Source organism: Sphaerodactylus townsendi, linkage group LG02 (genome assembly GCF_021028975.2).
Source record: "Sphaerodactylus townsendi isolate TG3544 linkage group LG02, MPM_Stown_v2.3, whole genome shotgun sequence".
Lineage (NCBI taxonomy): Eukaryota > Metazoa > Chordata > Lepidosauria > Squamata > Sphaerodactylidae > Sphaerodactylus > Sphaerodactylus townsendi.
The window spans coordinates 116546731-116562570 of record NC_059426.1 but is presented as its reverse complement, the minus strand read 5'-3'; the positions used below and the strand labels follow the sequence as shown (position 1 = coordinate 116562570).

Sequence of the window (15840 nt, the reverse complement as noted above, 5' to 3'; positions counted from 1 at the left end):
CTTTCTAACTGTTTCTTATTTCGTAAGTTTCCATGATTGAGTAAATTATTTCCTCTTATTTAATCTCTTACCCCCATTTCATAATAGTCCCTTAAACTCTAACATTTATGGCATCGTTACTTATAGTTTTCTGTATTTATCACTTATTCTATCTTTTTGTGCCTTCTTATCAGGTTGGGGTAAAGGGATATTGTATATAATAACAATCAAGGATAGAAAAAATAACCATTTGTCTTGCAGTCTATATCACTTAGTATACAATCAATAAATTAATAATCAATTGGAAAATAATGCGCATCTAATTCTTTTTTTTGGTAGTCCATCCAGAGCTTCCAGTTGTCAATATATCTTTCCACTGGGAGAAGGTTCACTTGGTGGGGTCTCTTATCCAATATAAACATTTGTTGAACTTTGTTCTTCCATTCTTCGTTTGACGGTACTGAGTTTGTTTTCCATAACTTAGCCAAGGATAGGCGGGCTGCTATAATTAAATAAGACAGTAAGTAAAATTGAGATTTTGAAAACCTTTCTTCTGCCATACTAGGTCCTAGAAGGTATGTTAGTGGGGCTTTTTAAAATTGTTTTCCTATTATTTCACTTATTTCATTGTGGATTAATAACCAATATTTTTGAATTTTTGGACAGGTCCACCATACATAGAAGAAAGTTCCAACTTCTTGACCGCATTTCCAACACATCGGTGAGTATGTTTTGTTTATTTTAGATAGTGTTATGGGGGTTATGTAATTTCGATAAAACATTTTCAGGTTGTGTTCCCAATGGTTAGTATTTGGTGAACATGTATATATATTAACCCAATACCTCTGCCATTGGTGTAACATGATTGGCTTATTGACGTTTTCTGCCCATTTGATCATATTTGGTTTAATTACCTCCTGTTCTGTTTTTTGTTGAAGTATGGATTGGTATATTTTACTTATCTGTTTAGTGTTGTCTTCCGTAAATATTTTATCTAAGTCTGTAGGTTTGGCAGAAATGCCCCAATTCTTGGTGTCTTGCTCCCAACAGTTCTGTAATTGTAAATATGTGAACCATTGGCATGGTTTTCCATCTATCTGGACCAAATTTCTTGGTTTCATTATGAAGTCATTTTGGTTTTTGTAGGTTATATCCTTATACGTTAACCAATCTTTGTTGTTATTTCTATCTCTGATCAACAGGCCTTCCATTCGTGATAACCAATTAGGGATTTTTGTATAGAAAATATTCCTGTATTTCTGCCAGATCTTAAGCAATGTATTTTTCACTGTGTGTTCTTTAAATAGCTTATCACCTGTCGATTTTCCTTTATGTGAGGGCCATAAATAATTGTGCCATCCTTTTTGGTTGTTTAAACTCTCAATGTTTAGCAGATCATAGTCTTTTAAGTTAATCCAGCTCTTTACCCATGTTAAGGCTGCGGCATCGTGATACAATGCCAGGTCTGGGAGGCCAAAACCGCCTCTATCCTTATGGTCAATTAAATATTTGTACTTTACTTTGGGTTTTTTCCCACCCCAGAGGAATTTACTGATGTCTTGTTCCCAGGTTTTAAATATCTTTTTGTCCGTAATTAGTGGTAAATTTTGAAAGATAAACATCATCTTTGGTAGAATTGACATTTTAATGATGGAGATTTTTCCAATTAGGGAGGTATCTAGTTTCCCCCATTTATTCATTTTTTCTTTTATTTCATGCCAAGTCGGGTTGTAATTATTCTTTATTATGTTTTTATTACTGTTTTCCAAAATTATCCCCAAGTATTTTAATTTCTTAACAATAGTGAAGTTTGATAGTTTTTCCAATTTGAGTTTATCTTGTATTATTTGTTTTAAAACCTGCTACTCTCCCGTACTGGGTTATGATATTTAATAAGTATGTTATTTTTTGGATTGGGTTTTCTATGAAACATACCACATCATCTGCGTATGCTTTTATTTTATAATGTTTACCTTTGTGTTTAATCCCCTCTATGTTCTTATCGTTTATTATCCTTTTAAGTAGTGGTTCCAGCGTAGTAATGAATAAGAGTGGAGAAAGGGGGCAGCCTTGTCTTGTCCCCCTTTCTATTTTAAAACTGCTTGTTAGTTCATTATTTATTTTTAGTCGGGCTGTTTGTGTTGTATATATGTTGTTTATTCCTGTGAGGAAATTGCCAGTTATGCCTGCATGCCTCAAAGACGCTAATAAGAACACCCAATCCACTCTGTCAAAAGCTTTTTCTGCATCTAGGCAGATTATGGCAAGGGGGGGGCTTGGCTTTAAGTTTAAGGCTTCTATCACATTCAGCACTACTCTTACGTTCCTTGAAATTGATCTGCCCGGTAGGAACCCCGTTTGGTCTTCTGTAATATGTTTGTTTAATATTTAAAATCTATGCAGCAATCTTAGCAAACAGGTTAAAACCAATATTGGTCTGTGAGGTTGATCACTTTCAAACTTGTTTCATTTCCTTCAGAAGCCTAATTCTACCATTCTTGATATGATTAGTTCTCATTTGCCCTTCCAGAAAATCTAGAAGTGATTTTTGAATTTTTCTCTCTTACAACAATAACAGTTCTTAACCTTTATTCTTTTGCATAGAATTTTGCCAACAATTAGTTAAAATACAGAATTAAATGGCAAGAACATTGCAGTTACAATGAGTTATAAAACAAATTTTAAAAATGCTTATAAGTGCTTTACATAATGAAGGCCAGTAGAAAAAGACCAAACTCAAATGCAGATCAAACAGAAGGCCGACACCACAGGCATGGAACTTGGTTGCATAGTCAACATTCACATTCATTGGGGAGACCAGACTTTCATCATGCTTGATGGCACATTAACTTAAATCCCTAATAATAAGGGAAGCACATAACACCAAACTACCAGGAAAACTCAAATTTGATTCCTGGCATTAAACAGTTTGTTTCTACAAGCATTTATATCAATGAGTATTTTGTCAAGCAAATTATTCTTCTAGCAGTTGCATCCTATGCTAAATTATGTAAATCGAAACCCAGTGAAATCATGGACATAGGCTTATGTAACTGTGTAGGCTCAGGCTGTAAACATTAAATTATTTATGGATACAAAGACCAAAGGGCCATTCCAGAAGGAGAATTTGGCATATTTGAGGCTACAACCAGATATCTATGAATAGATGAAGGCCCTTTCATACTCTTAACAGACAAACGAACAGGCTTTCATCACGCATCCAAAAGATTCTATTCTTTCCTAAAGAGATCAGCACCTAGAACTAAACATTACATACACATTCATATAACAAAAGCCCAATAAGTACTTTTTAAAGAGAACAGCTGTTTCTGTAAAGGTCAATTTGGAGGAGAGACTTGGGGAGAGGGAAGAGCGCTTGCCTGTTTCATTGTTCAGCACTCCCCCACCTCCAATCCTCCTTCAGCTGCTTTTCCTAGCCTAAGGATGACACATGCTTCAGACTGACTCTTGCAAACCTCCAGGAGGATAAAAAAGGGGGATGGGATGAAAGCCACAAACTTAAATTGGAAGGTGGAAAAAAGGGTTAAGCAGCTCACCACTAATTGTTCCAAATCATCCTGGCCTCTTGTCTTTTCTCTAACAAAAGCAGCCATCAAATTTGGTGACATGGATTTGCACATAGTTCCACATTTTGAGATGTTCAGTATGAAGGCCAAGTTGTAAATACTAAATATTTAGCTCCATTCCAACAAATCTTCACACCCATCAGCTGCAGTCCTGTATATATAGCTCCAAATTTGAGGAATGCTGTTATGGAGAGCGTTTCAGCTCATGTTGATCTCTTCAGGTCCTGATTACCGACAGGGACCATGAGCCACACCAGTCTACACAATTGGAGCCTGAAACTAACCACATGGGTATTTTGGAGAAAAGGGCATTTACCTTTTAGTATACCATTTCCCATACTCCCCCTTGTGCTGAGCAGAGTCAAATAAAAGAACCAGCCATGGAGACCAGGAAAATGGCTGCCATGTTGTTGTGAAAATCTGAACTCTCTTACCCACATGGAACCCATCTAGGTTTTGCTGCAATCTTTTTCAAAATGTCAGAACAAAGCAGGTTTCAAAAAGATCCGAGAAAAAACAGAGAAAAGCACCCAGGAGGTGCACAAATGCACCTCAATACTATAGGAAGTAGGGGGGGGGAAACCAACAGCATTTAATCCAGGGCAGATAATCTGTATGGAAATGGCCCAGGATTAGATACATTCCTTTGTGTTTTAAGTTTTCCTCCCTGAGTACTGGCAACCCCCCCCCCCCCCCCCCCCCCCAAATGAATTGGATAGGATAGGACATCACCACTTTTACTGAAACTGAAGAAACAGAGATGTAACCAACAGTTTCTGCTTAACGAGGAACAGAGCAGCCTGGGACAGCAAAGTACAATGCAGTGTGGAAGCCTGCTGTTCAGTGTAGACTCCATAGGCATGACATTCATTCAAATACCCCACGTTGATATTGGAGCTTCACTAATCCACAAGCACACATTGCTTTCCAATCAAAAGGTTACAGATTAAGTTAATATGAATAATTACTTGAGAGTAAGGTATTTACTTTTGAGCAGGTATGCACAGGACTACACTGCCCAAGTTTATGTTGTATACACATGGTATACACCATCACATCTGAAGCAGTTGAATGTGGCAGACAACTATGATTAAATGTGGTTCCCCAGAACACTGAAACTGTACATGTTTAGCTACACAAGCTAAAGTATCACAGTGATTGTTAGACACTTGGGACAGGAGGGAAATGATTGGGAAAGACTATGGATAGCCTTCCCAACCCACTGCCCACCTTTCCAAGTAGTCAGCAAAAAAATGGCACTTGTGGTTCCACCTCCCAAAAAATAGCAACCCTTTAAGAAATTAAGTCTTATGAAGAGGAAATACAACAAATGCCCCCATCTGTGTCTAGTCTGTTATTAATTTTTCTGAATTACATAATATATTAAGTACATTCATTCCAGAGGAACTCTAAAGTTCTTTCATAAAGTGGACATGTAAGGAGCCATGCCTTTGAAATCCCTCAGACGCCTCTTTGTGCACCTGGGTGGCAGGTCAAATCAACATCAGAGTCTAAGTGCACAGAAAAGAGAAGGCACAGGCGAAATTATTGAGGAGGATTCTTCATCGCTACCATGCTGAGGTGTTTTTGTTGTCTGTCCTACTTCTGCAAGACCAAAATATCCATCTTATTTGCCTTCTGATTTGTTTCCTCTGATGAAAGAAACCTCAATGGCTCACAGTCTTCAGCACTGCCCTAAGTGCTTTGGAAAGGATGACTTCCTGTTAGCACAAGGTGAAAAGTGGGGTTACTTCAGTGTGTCAGTACCCTGCTGTCATTCATTGACATCCCATATCTCTGATAACAGTGGTGGTAACTTCTTATCTTGTAGCCGAAGAGCAAACACCTGTTCAGAATGGACGCTACTTAGAGTCCGAAGACTGACCAGTTTCATCAACATCCGTGGGAACATTAGATGATCCTGCAAGTCACACACAAAGACAATCATATCAGATAATAGCAAGAGCCTGTGCAGTCTTGTGGTCAGAGTGCCAGACTAGGATTTGGGAGACCCAAGTTCAAATCACCCCTCAGCCATGAAGCTCACCAGCTATCCTTGCGCTAGTTACTCTCTCTCATCCTACTTTATCTCATAAGGTTGTTGCGTGGACAAAATGGGGAAGCATAGAATGTTCGAGAGATAGACAGCTTTAAATCTTTCTATCCCTCTCAAGTATCAGTTTCGGACTAGTAATGATCCGCTCAGAGAGTTATTCTGAGATTGAATAAGATTGTAAAGTATTTTATATACTATGATACATATAATAAAGCTAAAATGGGATGAAGCACATAATTCATTCTTTGTAAGCATATTAAAATCACAGTTGGCAATAATGATCTGTGCTGAGTTTTACGCTCAGAATAAATTATGTTAATCTCCACAGTTTTCATACATTGCTTTGCATAATACATTCAAATGTTAGTATTTTCTGTTTTCCAAAAAAAATTGGGTGTTAAATAGCAAAGAAAGCAATCAAGGGTCTGAGGGCAATAAGGCAGGATATGACTGAGGAATCATAACAGTATGAATTGCAAAACCTCGGCAATACAATGAAATCAATTACTTGGAACTTTAGAGGCCTCGTCCAAGTTTTCACATTTTCAACAGACCCATTTTCAAACTTTTTTTGCCCCCAAGAATCAGAGCCGCAGTTCAAAGACAGAAATATGTTCAAAACTTTCAGGAAGCAGGGAATAAGTTGTCCAAGATCCCAGAGTGCTGCTAACAGTGTTAGGAGAACTGATATAATTCACCATAATGGAATTCCTTGTATTCAGAAGGGAGACAGAAATTCATAACTTAAATTGCAAAGTCACTCTGCCTGTCACTTAAGAGAACCAGGCTGTGAGACAATATGCAGTAGCTTTTATCTGTTGACTTGAAGGTCCTGTTAACTTCCATCTTACATGAGTGTCCATAGGAGGCAGAAGCAAATGATAGGAAAAAGTTCAGATGCAATAAAGCAGCTGAAGGTACCTCAGGGGCATATTCTCTTACTGTCCCCAAGCTCTCTTCAAAAGAATGGCAGTTTCTCTCTTTTGCCTTTATAAGGCAGGAACTACAACATTTCTTTGTTTTATACAGCGTCTCTGACTGCATAAATGCTAAACAGAGGCAGAGAGCAATAGCTCCATGGCAGAGCATACTTACGGTTGGTCTGTGGATACAAATGTAAGAATGAAGGGCCTCCACATAGGTATGCTGCAGCCTTTCCACCAGGGGCTGGTCCTGAACATTCGGTCGGTCTGCCAATAATCAGATTAAAGCTTTATATGTAGCTGAACGCAGACTGGTAATGCTTAACGTGTTCTATTAAACTTGAAAGTCATCCCGCTTTCCCAAGCCTAAACCCACAACTCTCCTCCATACTTCTTGCAGCTGAGAATCAACATAGAGCATAAACACTGTTGCAAGAATCTGTTTCTCCATCTGTTGTGTTTATTAAAGATTTTCTCAAGGAAAAGTCAAGAAAAAGTCCCACCAACTTAAAATGGATAAACACTAACCATGAGCTTCAGCTGTGAATCAGAAGTTATCTCTAAGAAAAGTAGTCTTAAGGGAACCATTTCTATATATATATATATATATATATCATCATTGGGGTGCTGTGTGGTTTCCGGACTGCATGGTCGTGTTCTAGCAGCATGCTCTCCTGATGTTTCGCCTGCATCTGTGGCTGGCATCTTCAGAGTATACTCCACTTGCTTTCCATTCCTACTATCAGATCCTCTGAAGATGCCAGCCACAGATGCAGGCGAAACGTCAGGAGAGAATGCTGCTAGAACACGGCCGTACAGCCCAGAAACCACACAGCACCCCAGTGATTCCAGCTGTGAAAGTCTTTGACAATACATATCTCATCATTATTACTACTGCTACTACTATTATTAAATCAATGAGATTAGTTCAGCATGGCTGGATCATATTCAGTGTTTGCAGTCAAATACTTTTGTCAATATAAAACATCCAGACAACCACACAGGAAAAAAGCTTCATATCACTTCCCAACCCAGGTGATTTAATACACTGTAATGGCTTTTATCAGAAAGGCAGACTAATACTGAAAAATAAACAGAGACTTTTGAAGTGCAAGCCTCAGAAATAAATCCATTATAATAATCCTGTCTTTCCCAGAAGGTGACTATTATCACTACACACAGCACATTCTCTGGACTACTTTTCTCTCTGCCACTCACAAAGTAAAAGCCCTTCCTCCAGAGTCATTAAGCAACAACTCCATGGGGTAACTGAGGAAAAGGGCAGCTTTCATATCATGTTCCTTTGCATTAGGGACTTCAGTAGGAGTGCCTTACTTCTCAGTTGTTTACTTGCTTTTTTCTTCATAAAGGTGACGACATTCCACTAAATTCTGAGAGAAAATGGGATTGCAAGGTCTGTTGTTTAGAAATCCATGGATCCTTCTGAATTGTACACTTATTGGCCAAAAGTCCCATCTTCATAAAAACTTTAACCAGCATTAATGCTTTTGCTTTTGTTCTGTTTTTATTGTGGGCCTCTTCAAGTTATTCTACTCTTGAAGACTGGGGATGCGGACAAATTAACTATTTCAGAATTGCACTTGATGGTTGGCATATTACCAAGACAGCCACTCAGGAAAATGAAATCCTCCCCACAGCACAAATCATCCTTTAGTACTAGCATCAGGACCCATCCTCTACCAACTGTGCATTTGATAAAGGGATCAAACATTGTTTCTATTTTTCAATTCAATGCTAGCATTTTCTATGCCCTTCCAGGCTTATTACCTGCAGAGAAAATGCTGATAGCAATTAAAAGCGCATATTCAGCATCACTGAGCTGTAATTCGTTCATTCCTTTTGAAAATTCAAAAATGGGGTTAATGAACTCAAACTGCAGGCCTGGAAGAAACAGATAAAGAGCTCGTGGTTAACAATCAATATTGTTTATTCATATTGCAGAAAAGCTGACTGGAGGTATTTGGAAACCAGATGAGTTCCTGTCCTGAAGCAGACAGAAATATATGGGTATAAACTCACTCTTTTATACTCCTAAATTATATTCCCAAAAAATACTCCACGAGACACACTAATCCCAATTAAAGTCATACAGTTGGATCCAAGGCTTTTACAAATGGAGTGTGGTCACAGTTTATTATCTTCCCCTGTTGCCCTTTGACCCCCACATAAGCTGATGTTGAGAATCTAGCAACAGCTCCGCCTCAGCAATATGCCACATGATAGTGGAGGTTGCAGTAGGAAGGGAAAGTCAAAATGACAACTCCTACCCTTGGGTGGGCTTTTGCTTCATTCATGGAATTTGTTCCGCTTGTACAAAGATGAACAGGGGAACAATTTCAAACGATTTTGTATTTAGCAGCAGCACACACACAGCCCAATGTTAAATGTCATATTATTCTACAGGGTTCACTGGACTTCAGCAATGTCTTAGCTATGTGCAGTGGGCAACTGGGAAAACAGGTGTATTACAACCGTGAACTCACACCACTCACAGAAGCACAGATCCAAACCACACACTCTCTCTCTCTTCTACAAACATCTGGATCAATAATAACTGGCATATGAGTATGTTAACTATTCACATAAAACAAAAGCATTCTAACAGAGACATTGATTAAGGTACTTCAGTCCTAAAAATCCTCCAGAATTAAGGAAACCATAACTCTCAAAAATAATTTTGAAATCCTAGAAGCAGACACAGTGAAATCCAAGGGGAGTCTTCATTCAAATATAATGCTGCAAGTAAGGTGGTTAAGTTTCAATACTGGGGCATCAACAACACTGTTTTTCAAAGATCTCTCTTCACACCAGCTTATAACGCCTGGAGACCTGGGTGGATCCAGAACTTACATTAAAGGGAAAAGAGGTAATCACCAACAGGAAAAAAAGAGCTGGACTGTTTTGCGATTTAGACATTTGAAAAGAGTCTGTTGAGTTTCTGATTTCATTTTGAAAACAACAGTTTTTCCAACGTGTAGATTAAAAGTATATTTGAAAATATGCAAGCAGAGAAAGATTACAGTGCTGCAGTTTCTAAGGCTGCATTAGTGACTGGCTCTTTCTTTGTGACGCCCTGCCACTACCACTGTAGTCATGTATGCCGACTGATACTCCCCTATTGGCATTTCCCAATCATTTCATCAAAAAATGTTACCAAATATTACATACAGACTTACAGCAAAATGTGCAAAATGAAAAACTTACAAAAAATGTGAACATTTCATTGAACAAATTACACTGCCTTACAGTGCATCAGAAGGTCATCTTGACTACCCAGATGGGCAGTGGTGCTCCAGGGCCTCAGGCTGAAGTCTTCCACATCACCTGACCCTTTTAATAGGAGATGCCATGGATTGAAATGTAAACTTTCTCCATGCCAACCAGATGCTCCATCACTGAGGTACACCCCCTCTCCTTAATTTATCATGAGAACGACGTTTGATTTCTATTGGAATAGACTCTGCATTTGGTATTTCATCAAAGAAAACAAACTGCCCTGAATATTTGACCACAGTGAAGAAAAATATTTGCATGATAGTCTAAACCATTTGACTGCAAGTGCCAGGTGAGACACCACCACTGTGTCACAGGCCAAGTTAAGGTGGACAGCACAAGGGACTTAAAGGGGGGGGGAACAGCTGAGAAGGCAGTGTAACCCCTGTACTGGCATAAATGCCACTCACACCAGCATGTGGCATTTACACTGGCACAGAGGCACTTATGCTGGTGCTAAGGAGACACACAGCAGCACTCCGCCTGGATACCATCACAGTCACATTCCCAGGGCAGAGGTAGCTTTAGACAGCTTCCTGAGCCCTTTCGGACTGGGAATGCATCCATCTGCCACTGCACACTTACGCCAGCAAAATCAGTAGGACAGTCATTTGTGCTGCATAGCCACTTACTAGGAGAAAGGGGAAGAACTGCTTTTCACTTGCTGGCAGCGGCACAGCAAGCTTCTTAGGAGGCAGTGTGGCTGCGCCATCCCCATGTGCCATCCCACAACTCCCCCTCTCTGGATTGCACTGCCCATTTATAAACAAATTTTAAGACAAGGGGCAAACACAAAGCGATGAGAAGAAAGTTGGGAGAGGTACAAAAATCAGCATAAGTACGGTAGTTAAAAAAAGAATAATGGGACCCATGTACTAGATTGGGGTGCAAAGTAAGTCCCACATATGGAGAATGCTGGTCTACATTGAGTTTAGTTCACCTGCTTTGGCAAAGTCATCTCGATTGTAACTCAGATCCTTTAAAAACGTGATGCTTTCTGTTTTTGGACTGTAGCGCCGAGATGTCTCCAACAGCATTACCTTAAACATAGAAATGGAAGACAGTCTCCATGATGAAATTGGCAGGGCCATCAGCAAGACAGCTTCATGCATTCTATTGCAGTGGAACATATAAGTTTCAGTCCTTAACTTCTGACACTCTGGAACACAAAGGACTGGGATTTGTACTAGAGAAGTCAGAGCTCCAGAACTAACTCCCATATTAGGAAAGATAATGAGCACAAAAGTAGTCAAATCCTGTTTTCAACAATATACCTTGTAATTGTAAGTACAAAGGTAAAAACTAAAGATAGGGACATAGACACTACTGAGAAATTGGGGGAGTTCCATGAGTGCCTAACAACCATCACACAAACACACTCAACAAAGTAGCAGGAGGGAGATGCCTATGGCTTGTGATGTCTGTATACTAAAACTCAGAATTCAAATTCAAATACCCTTATTAGCATACAGCACCAAAACCCACAGTATGGGAAAGAAACAAGATAAGGTTGAACTCATACTACAGGAAGGTAGATATAACTTAACAGGTATCACAGAGCTGATGAGAGGGTTCCTGTAATTGGAATGCAACAATTTAAATATGCAATTTATTCCAAAATAACAGAATAAGTAAGAACTAAGGTCCTGTACCAAAAATGTGTAGAGTCATAGAAGCATACAGTTGGAAGAGACTACAACTACATGTACAGAAATCCAAGAAAGTGAACTTCATAGCCCTGTGGAGAGAAACTGAGCAGACAGAAAGACAAGACAAGACAAGATTGTAGTTGAAGGTTATTACAAACCTCCAAACCACAAAAGGACAATACTTTCCTGAAACATACATCAAGGATGCAAGAATTAGTAATAACAGGAGACAAGTGGTTAGGAGACAAACTTTGCTAAGCACAGTATGTCCAAAACATTTCTGGCATCTCTTGCTGATAACTTCCTCTTTCAGAAGATGGCAGAAGAAATTAATATCAGCCCATCATTGACTCAATTCTAATTAACAGTGAATAAGATGAAAGGAGTGGGAATTTTGAGGAAAAGTAACCACATAATGCTGGAATTCTTGATCTTAAGGAAAGTAAAAGGTGATCATAACCAAACAAAAACCATGAAAGATGATTTTAAGAAACTTAGAGAAATGCTAGGTAGGATCACATAGCCAGGTAATCCATTAATAAAATGTGTTCTAGATGCGAAAGACTTCCTAAAAAAAAAAGGAGTTGATAAAGGCATGATCATCCCATCATGCCTGCCTTTCAGCACTAACACAGTTGGCACTCAACTCATGGCTGTCCATCCTTCTGACAAAATTTAATTCTTACCTCTATTGTAGACATCTTGAGAAGAGCTATCTGATCTTCCCTGGTAAGCTCCATAAAACCTGGCAACTGCTTAGCAAAGTCCACAATCTCCTGCACAGAAATTATTGCAAGCTCTGTAAAATGAGCAAAGCGCTGTTGTCGTGCTTCACGGTTATGAGGATCTGAAATTTGAGGCCACGGCTGCAATTGGAAGAAAAAGCAAGGGGGTGGGGGGCACAAAAAAAAGGAGGTTGAGATAGGTAGATAGGAGAACAAATCTAACTACTGAAATGCCCCAGTTCCTCCACAGCCTTGTTGTCCTAAGGCCTAAGCCTTCAAACAAATAAACCCAATGCAAACAACTTTCACAATTCTTGTTAGCAAACATCAGTCAGTATCCCACAGCCCAACAGTCACCATGTCACAACATGGGTCTTTGATGCCCTGCACTGTAGGACACTCTGCTGCTTCCCAAACCAACATTTGGAGGCTTCCACTTGCCCTCCTCTGAGGGTCAGGCCTCTGACGTCAGGCTCAACTGGCCTAGCCCCTGATCTCCTGGAAGCCACAGTAGGGCCTATATGTGAGGAAAGGACTAACAGGTTGGGTGGTGGATTTCCATAATCCTGCCCATCTGCTTACCAAGAGACTCCAACCCAGAGCTGTAGTTCCAAACTTTCCTTTATTAAGCAGTGTCCCTTGTACAACTCCCCTGCAGGGAACAGGATATCCTCCCAGGGAAAACTCCTCACTTCCAGATGCTGGGTTCCCTTCTTCCAACCCCCTCCCCCATCAACCACCCAGATCTCTCAGGGGAACAGCTCTTAAAAATCAGCCTCTGGTTTCAGGTTCCCTTTTTCCACACACAAACAGCCATTTCACAGCTTCAGTGAAATTCCTTCTCTTCCCATTTCAGCTGTAAAGGCTCTCCACCCTTGACCCAGCTGACTGGAGCCTGACTCCATGAAGACTACGGGCTTCTCAGGCAGGTACCATCAGGCCAGCTCCTGTGAGGAGTCCTTTAGTCCTTGGCTGCTTTCCCGTTGGGTAGTAGAGCTTCCTCTCTCTTGGGTCCTCAACGCTGACAGACTAGGCTGATCACAAAGCCCATCCCAAATGTAAGTGCCTCATGAGAAGAATTTTAAAAGGACTGCTATTTCTGTTGCTCCCTTAGCTGGCAGCACTGCAAGCCCATTTCAGTGAATTAGCTTTCCTTGAGAATATGTGAGGTTTCATTTCTGCTTCTACTTTAGACCCAGCCTAAAATGTGCCTTTACCGTCACTTTGAGCCTGTCTGTGAAGGAGCGCTGGTTGCATTGCTGCTGAGCTGCCACCAGCTTTTCTATCATATTAAGCTGCTGAGATGTCATTTTGGGAGGGTTGCTGGGAGGAGATGGTGGGTTCTGCCGCACAACCACCATTCGAGCCTGATCATCTTCCTGCTTCTTAAGCTTTTTCAACTGAATCTGCTCTTCAGAAAGAACACCTGAAAGTTGGGGACAGAACAGAGAGCAGTGAGGGAAAAGACACACAAAACAAGAAAGGTACAAACATGAAACAGGTGAAAACCATTAAGACACTTTCCTAATTTTGCAGTACAGAAGCAGAATCCACCACCATACCTTGTTTCCAACACACTAAGCTGCATGGTGACATTTTTTCATTTTTTTACACGGCTCCTACACAAGCAATTTATATTTCATGCATCAGCATAAACCACACTGTGTAAAGGCCAGTGTCCTCTCTATGATCTCTGTCTTTTGAAAGTGCAAATTTGAAGATCTCGCGGCAGCAGAAAAAGCATTCAACATGCTTCTGTACAGCCTTCTACAGGCTTCACAGGGCTGAAGCTACTGGGTCCGCCATGCAGCCTTCCCCTCTTGTAGCTTCTAGTGATGGTCTGATGGTCTCCTCTGCATGAAATCCTCTTCCCAAATATTCTGAATTCAGTGAAAATTCATATATTGCAGTCAGAATAATATTTTCAAATTTAATAGTTCACATTATGCTTATTGTCTGATGCATAAAGAGAAGATGAACAGTTTGATTTATACCCCGCTTTTCTCAACTGTAAGGAGTCTCAAAGTTGCTTATAAACTCCTTCCCTTTCTCTTCCCTCAATGGACACCTTCTGAGGTGGGTGGGGCTGAGAGCACTGAGACTAGCCCAAGGTCATCCAGCTGGCTTCACGTGTAAGAATGGTGAAACAAATCCAGTTCATAAGGTAAGAGTCCACCGCTCTTGTGGAGGAGTGGGGAATCAAACCCGGTTCTCCAGATTAGAGGCCACCATTTTTAACCAGTACACCATACTGGGTGAAGTATAAAGCATAATATTGCAATAAAAGACCTAAGAACCATATGATCCCTGTATATTCCCTCTCTTCCATGTTTGGGTATCATTCTTGCCACATACATTGTTCCCGCATGCCTGCCTCTTGGCACTTGCGTAGCCGGCATTCCTGGCACTTTCGGCGCATGTACATGTCCATTTCACACTGGCCGCCATTCTTGCAGATGTACTGTGCACCCTTGATGACACTGCGACGGAAAAAGCCCTTGCAGCCCTCGCAGCTCAGTACATTGTAGTGGAAGCCGGAGGCCTTGTCCCCACAGACACTGCACACCTCATTACCAAGCATCTTTGGGGCAGGCCCCTTCTTCCTTTTCAGGGGAGGATTTTCTACAAATAGAGAAAAGAGTGCAAGGGGAAAAGGATTTTTTAAAAGGGTGACTAAGAAAGCTTCTCATAATGCCTGGAAAAAACCCTACCCATCAGTGAAAAAAACTGGAAACTCTACATCCCAGTCTTATCATGGCACCCAACAGTCTATGTCTCAGGAAGGCACAGACCCTGTCTCTAATAATCATGTTCTCCAGCTACTTAGTAAGAGTTTCTCACACATTTCTAGAGCCAGGGGACTAATGAAGAAGGAGCCAATTCATGCATTACATAAGAGTAGCCATGATCATAGAATCATAGTAGAATAGAGTTGGAAGAGGCCACAAGGGTCATCAAGTCCAACCCCTGCCATGCAGGAACATATAATCAAAGCACTCCCAATAGATGGCATCGAGCCTGTGTTTAAAAACCTCCAAAGAAAGAGACTCCACCATGCTTTGCAGCCGTGTCAAACAGCCCTTACAGTCAGGAAATTCTTCCTAATGGATCAGTCCATCTAGTATAGCATCCAAACAGTGACCCACCACAGGCCTGGAAGACCTACAAGCAGGGCTCAGAGGCCAAAGCCTCCCCTTATTCAACTCTGCTACTCAAAGGATTACTTAGTACAAAGGTGGAAGTTTCACACAGTCATTGTGGTCTACAGCTGTTGCTGGAACTATCCACCATCAGTCTGTCTAATACCCCTACAGAGCAGGTATGTCTATACCTGGCACCATCATTTCATCCTGAGGCAGGGGTATTCAGGTTCTAATCTCATTCAGTCATAAAGGTTATTGGTTGACTCCATCTCCCTCAGCTAGTCTACCTCATACAGTTACTGTGTGATGGAGTAGAGAGCTAGGTATACCTTCCTGAGAGCTAGGTATACCTCCCTGAGTGCAAAAAGTGTAAATTGTACATAAATCATATTAGATTTATGCATGTAGGGGGAAAATAAGTCATATCAGTCATACCAGCTACAACAAAGATCCTTTCAAGGGGTTCAAGTGTGTCCTCTGTACA

At 40.6% G+C, this 15840-nt stretch overlaps 1 protein-coding gene across 6 annotated transcripts in view; it reads right to left on the bottom strand.

Moving 5' to 3' along the window:
• Nucleotides 1–2464: 2464 nt before the first annotated feature.
• Nucleotides 2465–15840, bottom strand: part of NR1H3 (nuclear receptor subfamily 1 group H member 3) — a 47161-nt gene continuing 33785 nt past the window's right edge. For all 6 annotated transcript variants that reach the window (XM_048483902.1, XM_048483906.1, XM_048483907.1 and 3 more), the window contains exons 3-9: nt 14569–14835; nt 13431–13639; nt 12175–12354; nt 10780–10879; nt 8334–8447; nt 6718–6812; nt 2465–5487 (exon numbers count right to left, since the gene is read on the bottom strand). In XM_048483902.1, coding sequence (XP_048339859.1) covers nt 5341–5487; nt 6718–6812; nt 8334–8447; nt 10780–10879; nt 12175–12354; nt 13431–13639; nt 14569–14835 — 1112 coding nt within the window. In that variant the 3' untranslated portion in view covers nt 2465–5340. The remainder of the gene's footprint in view (nt 5488–6717; nt 6813–8333; nt 8448–10779; nt 10880–12174; nt 12355–13430; nt 13640–14568; nt 14836–15840) is intronic.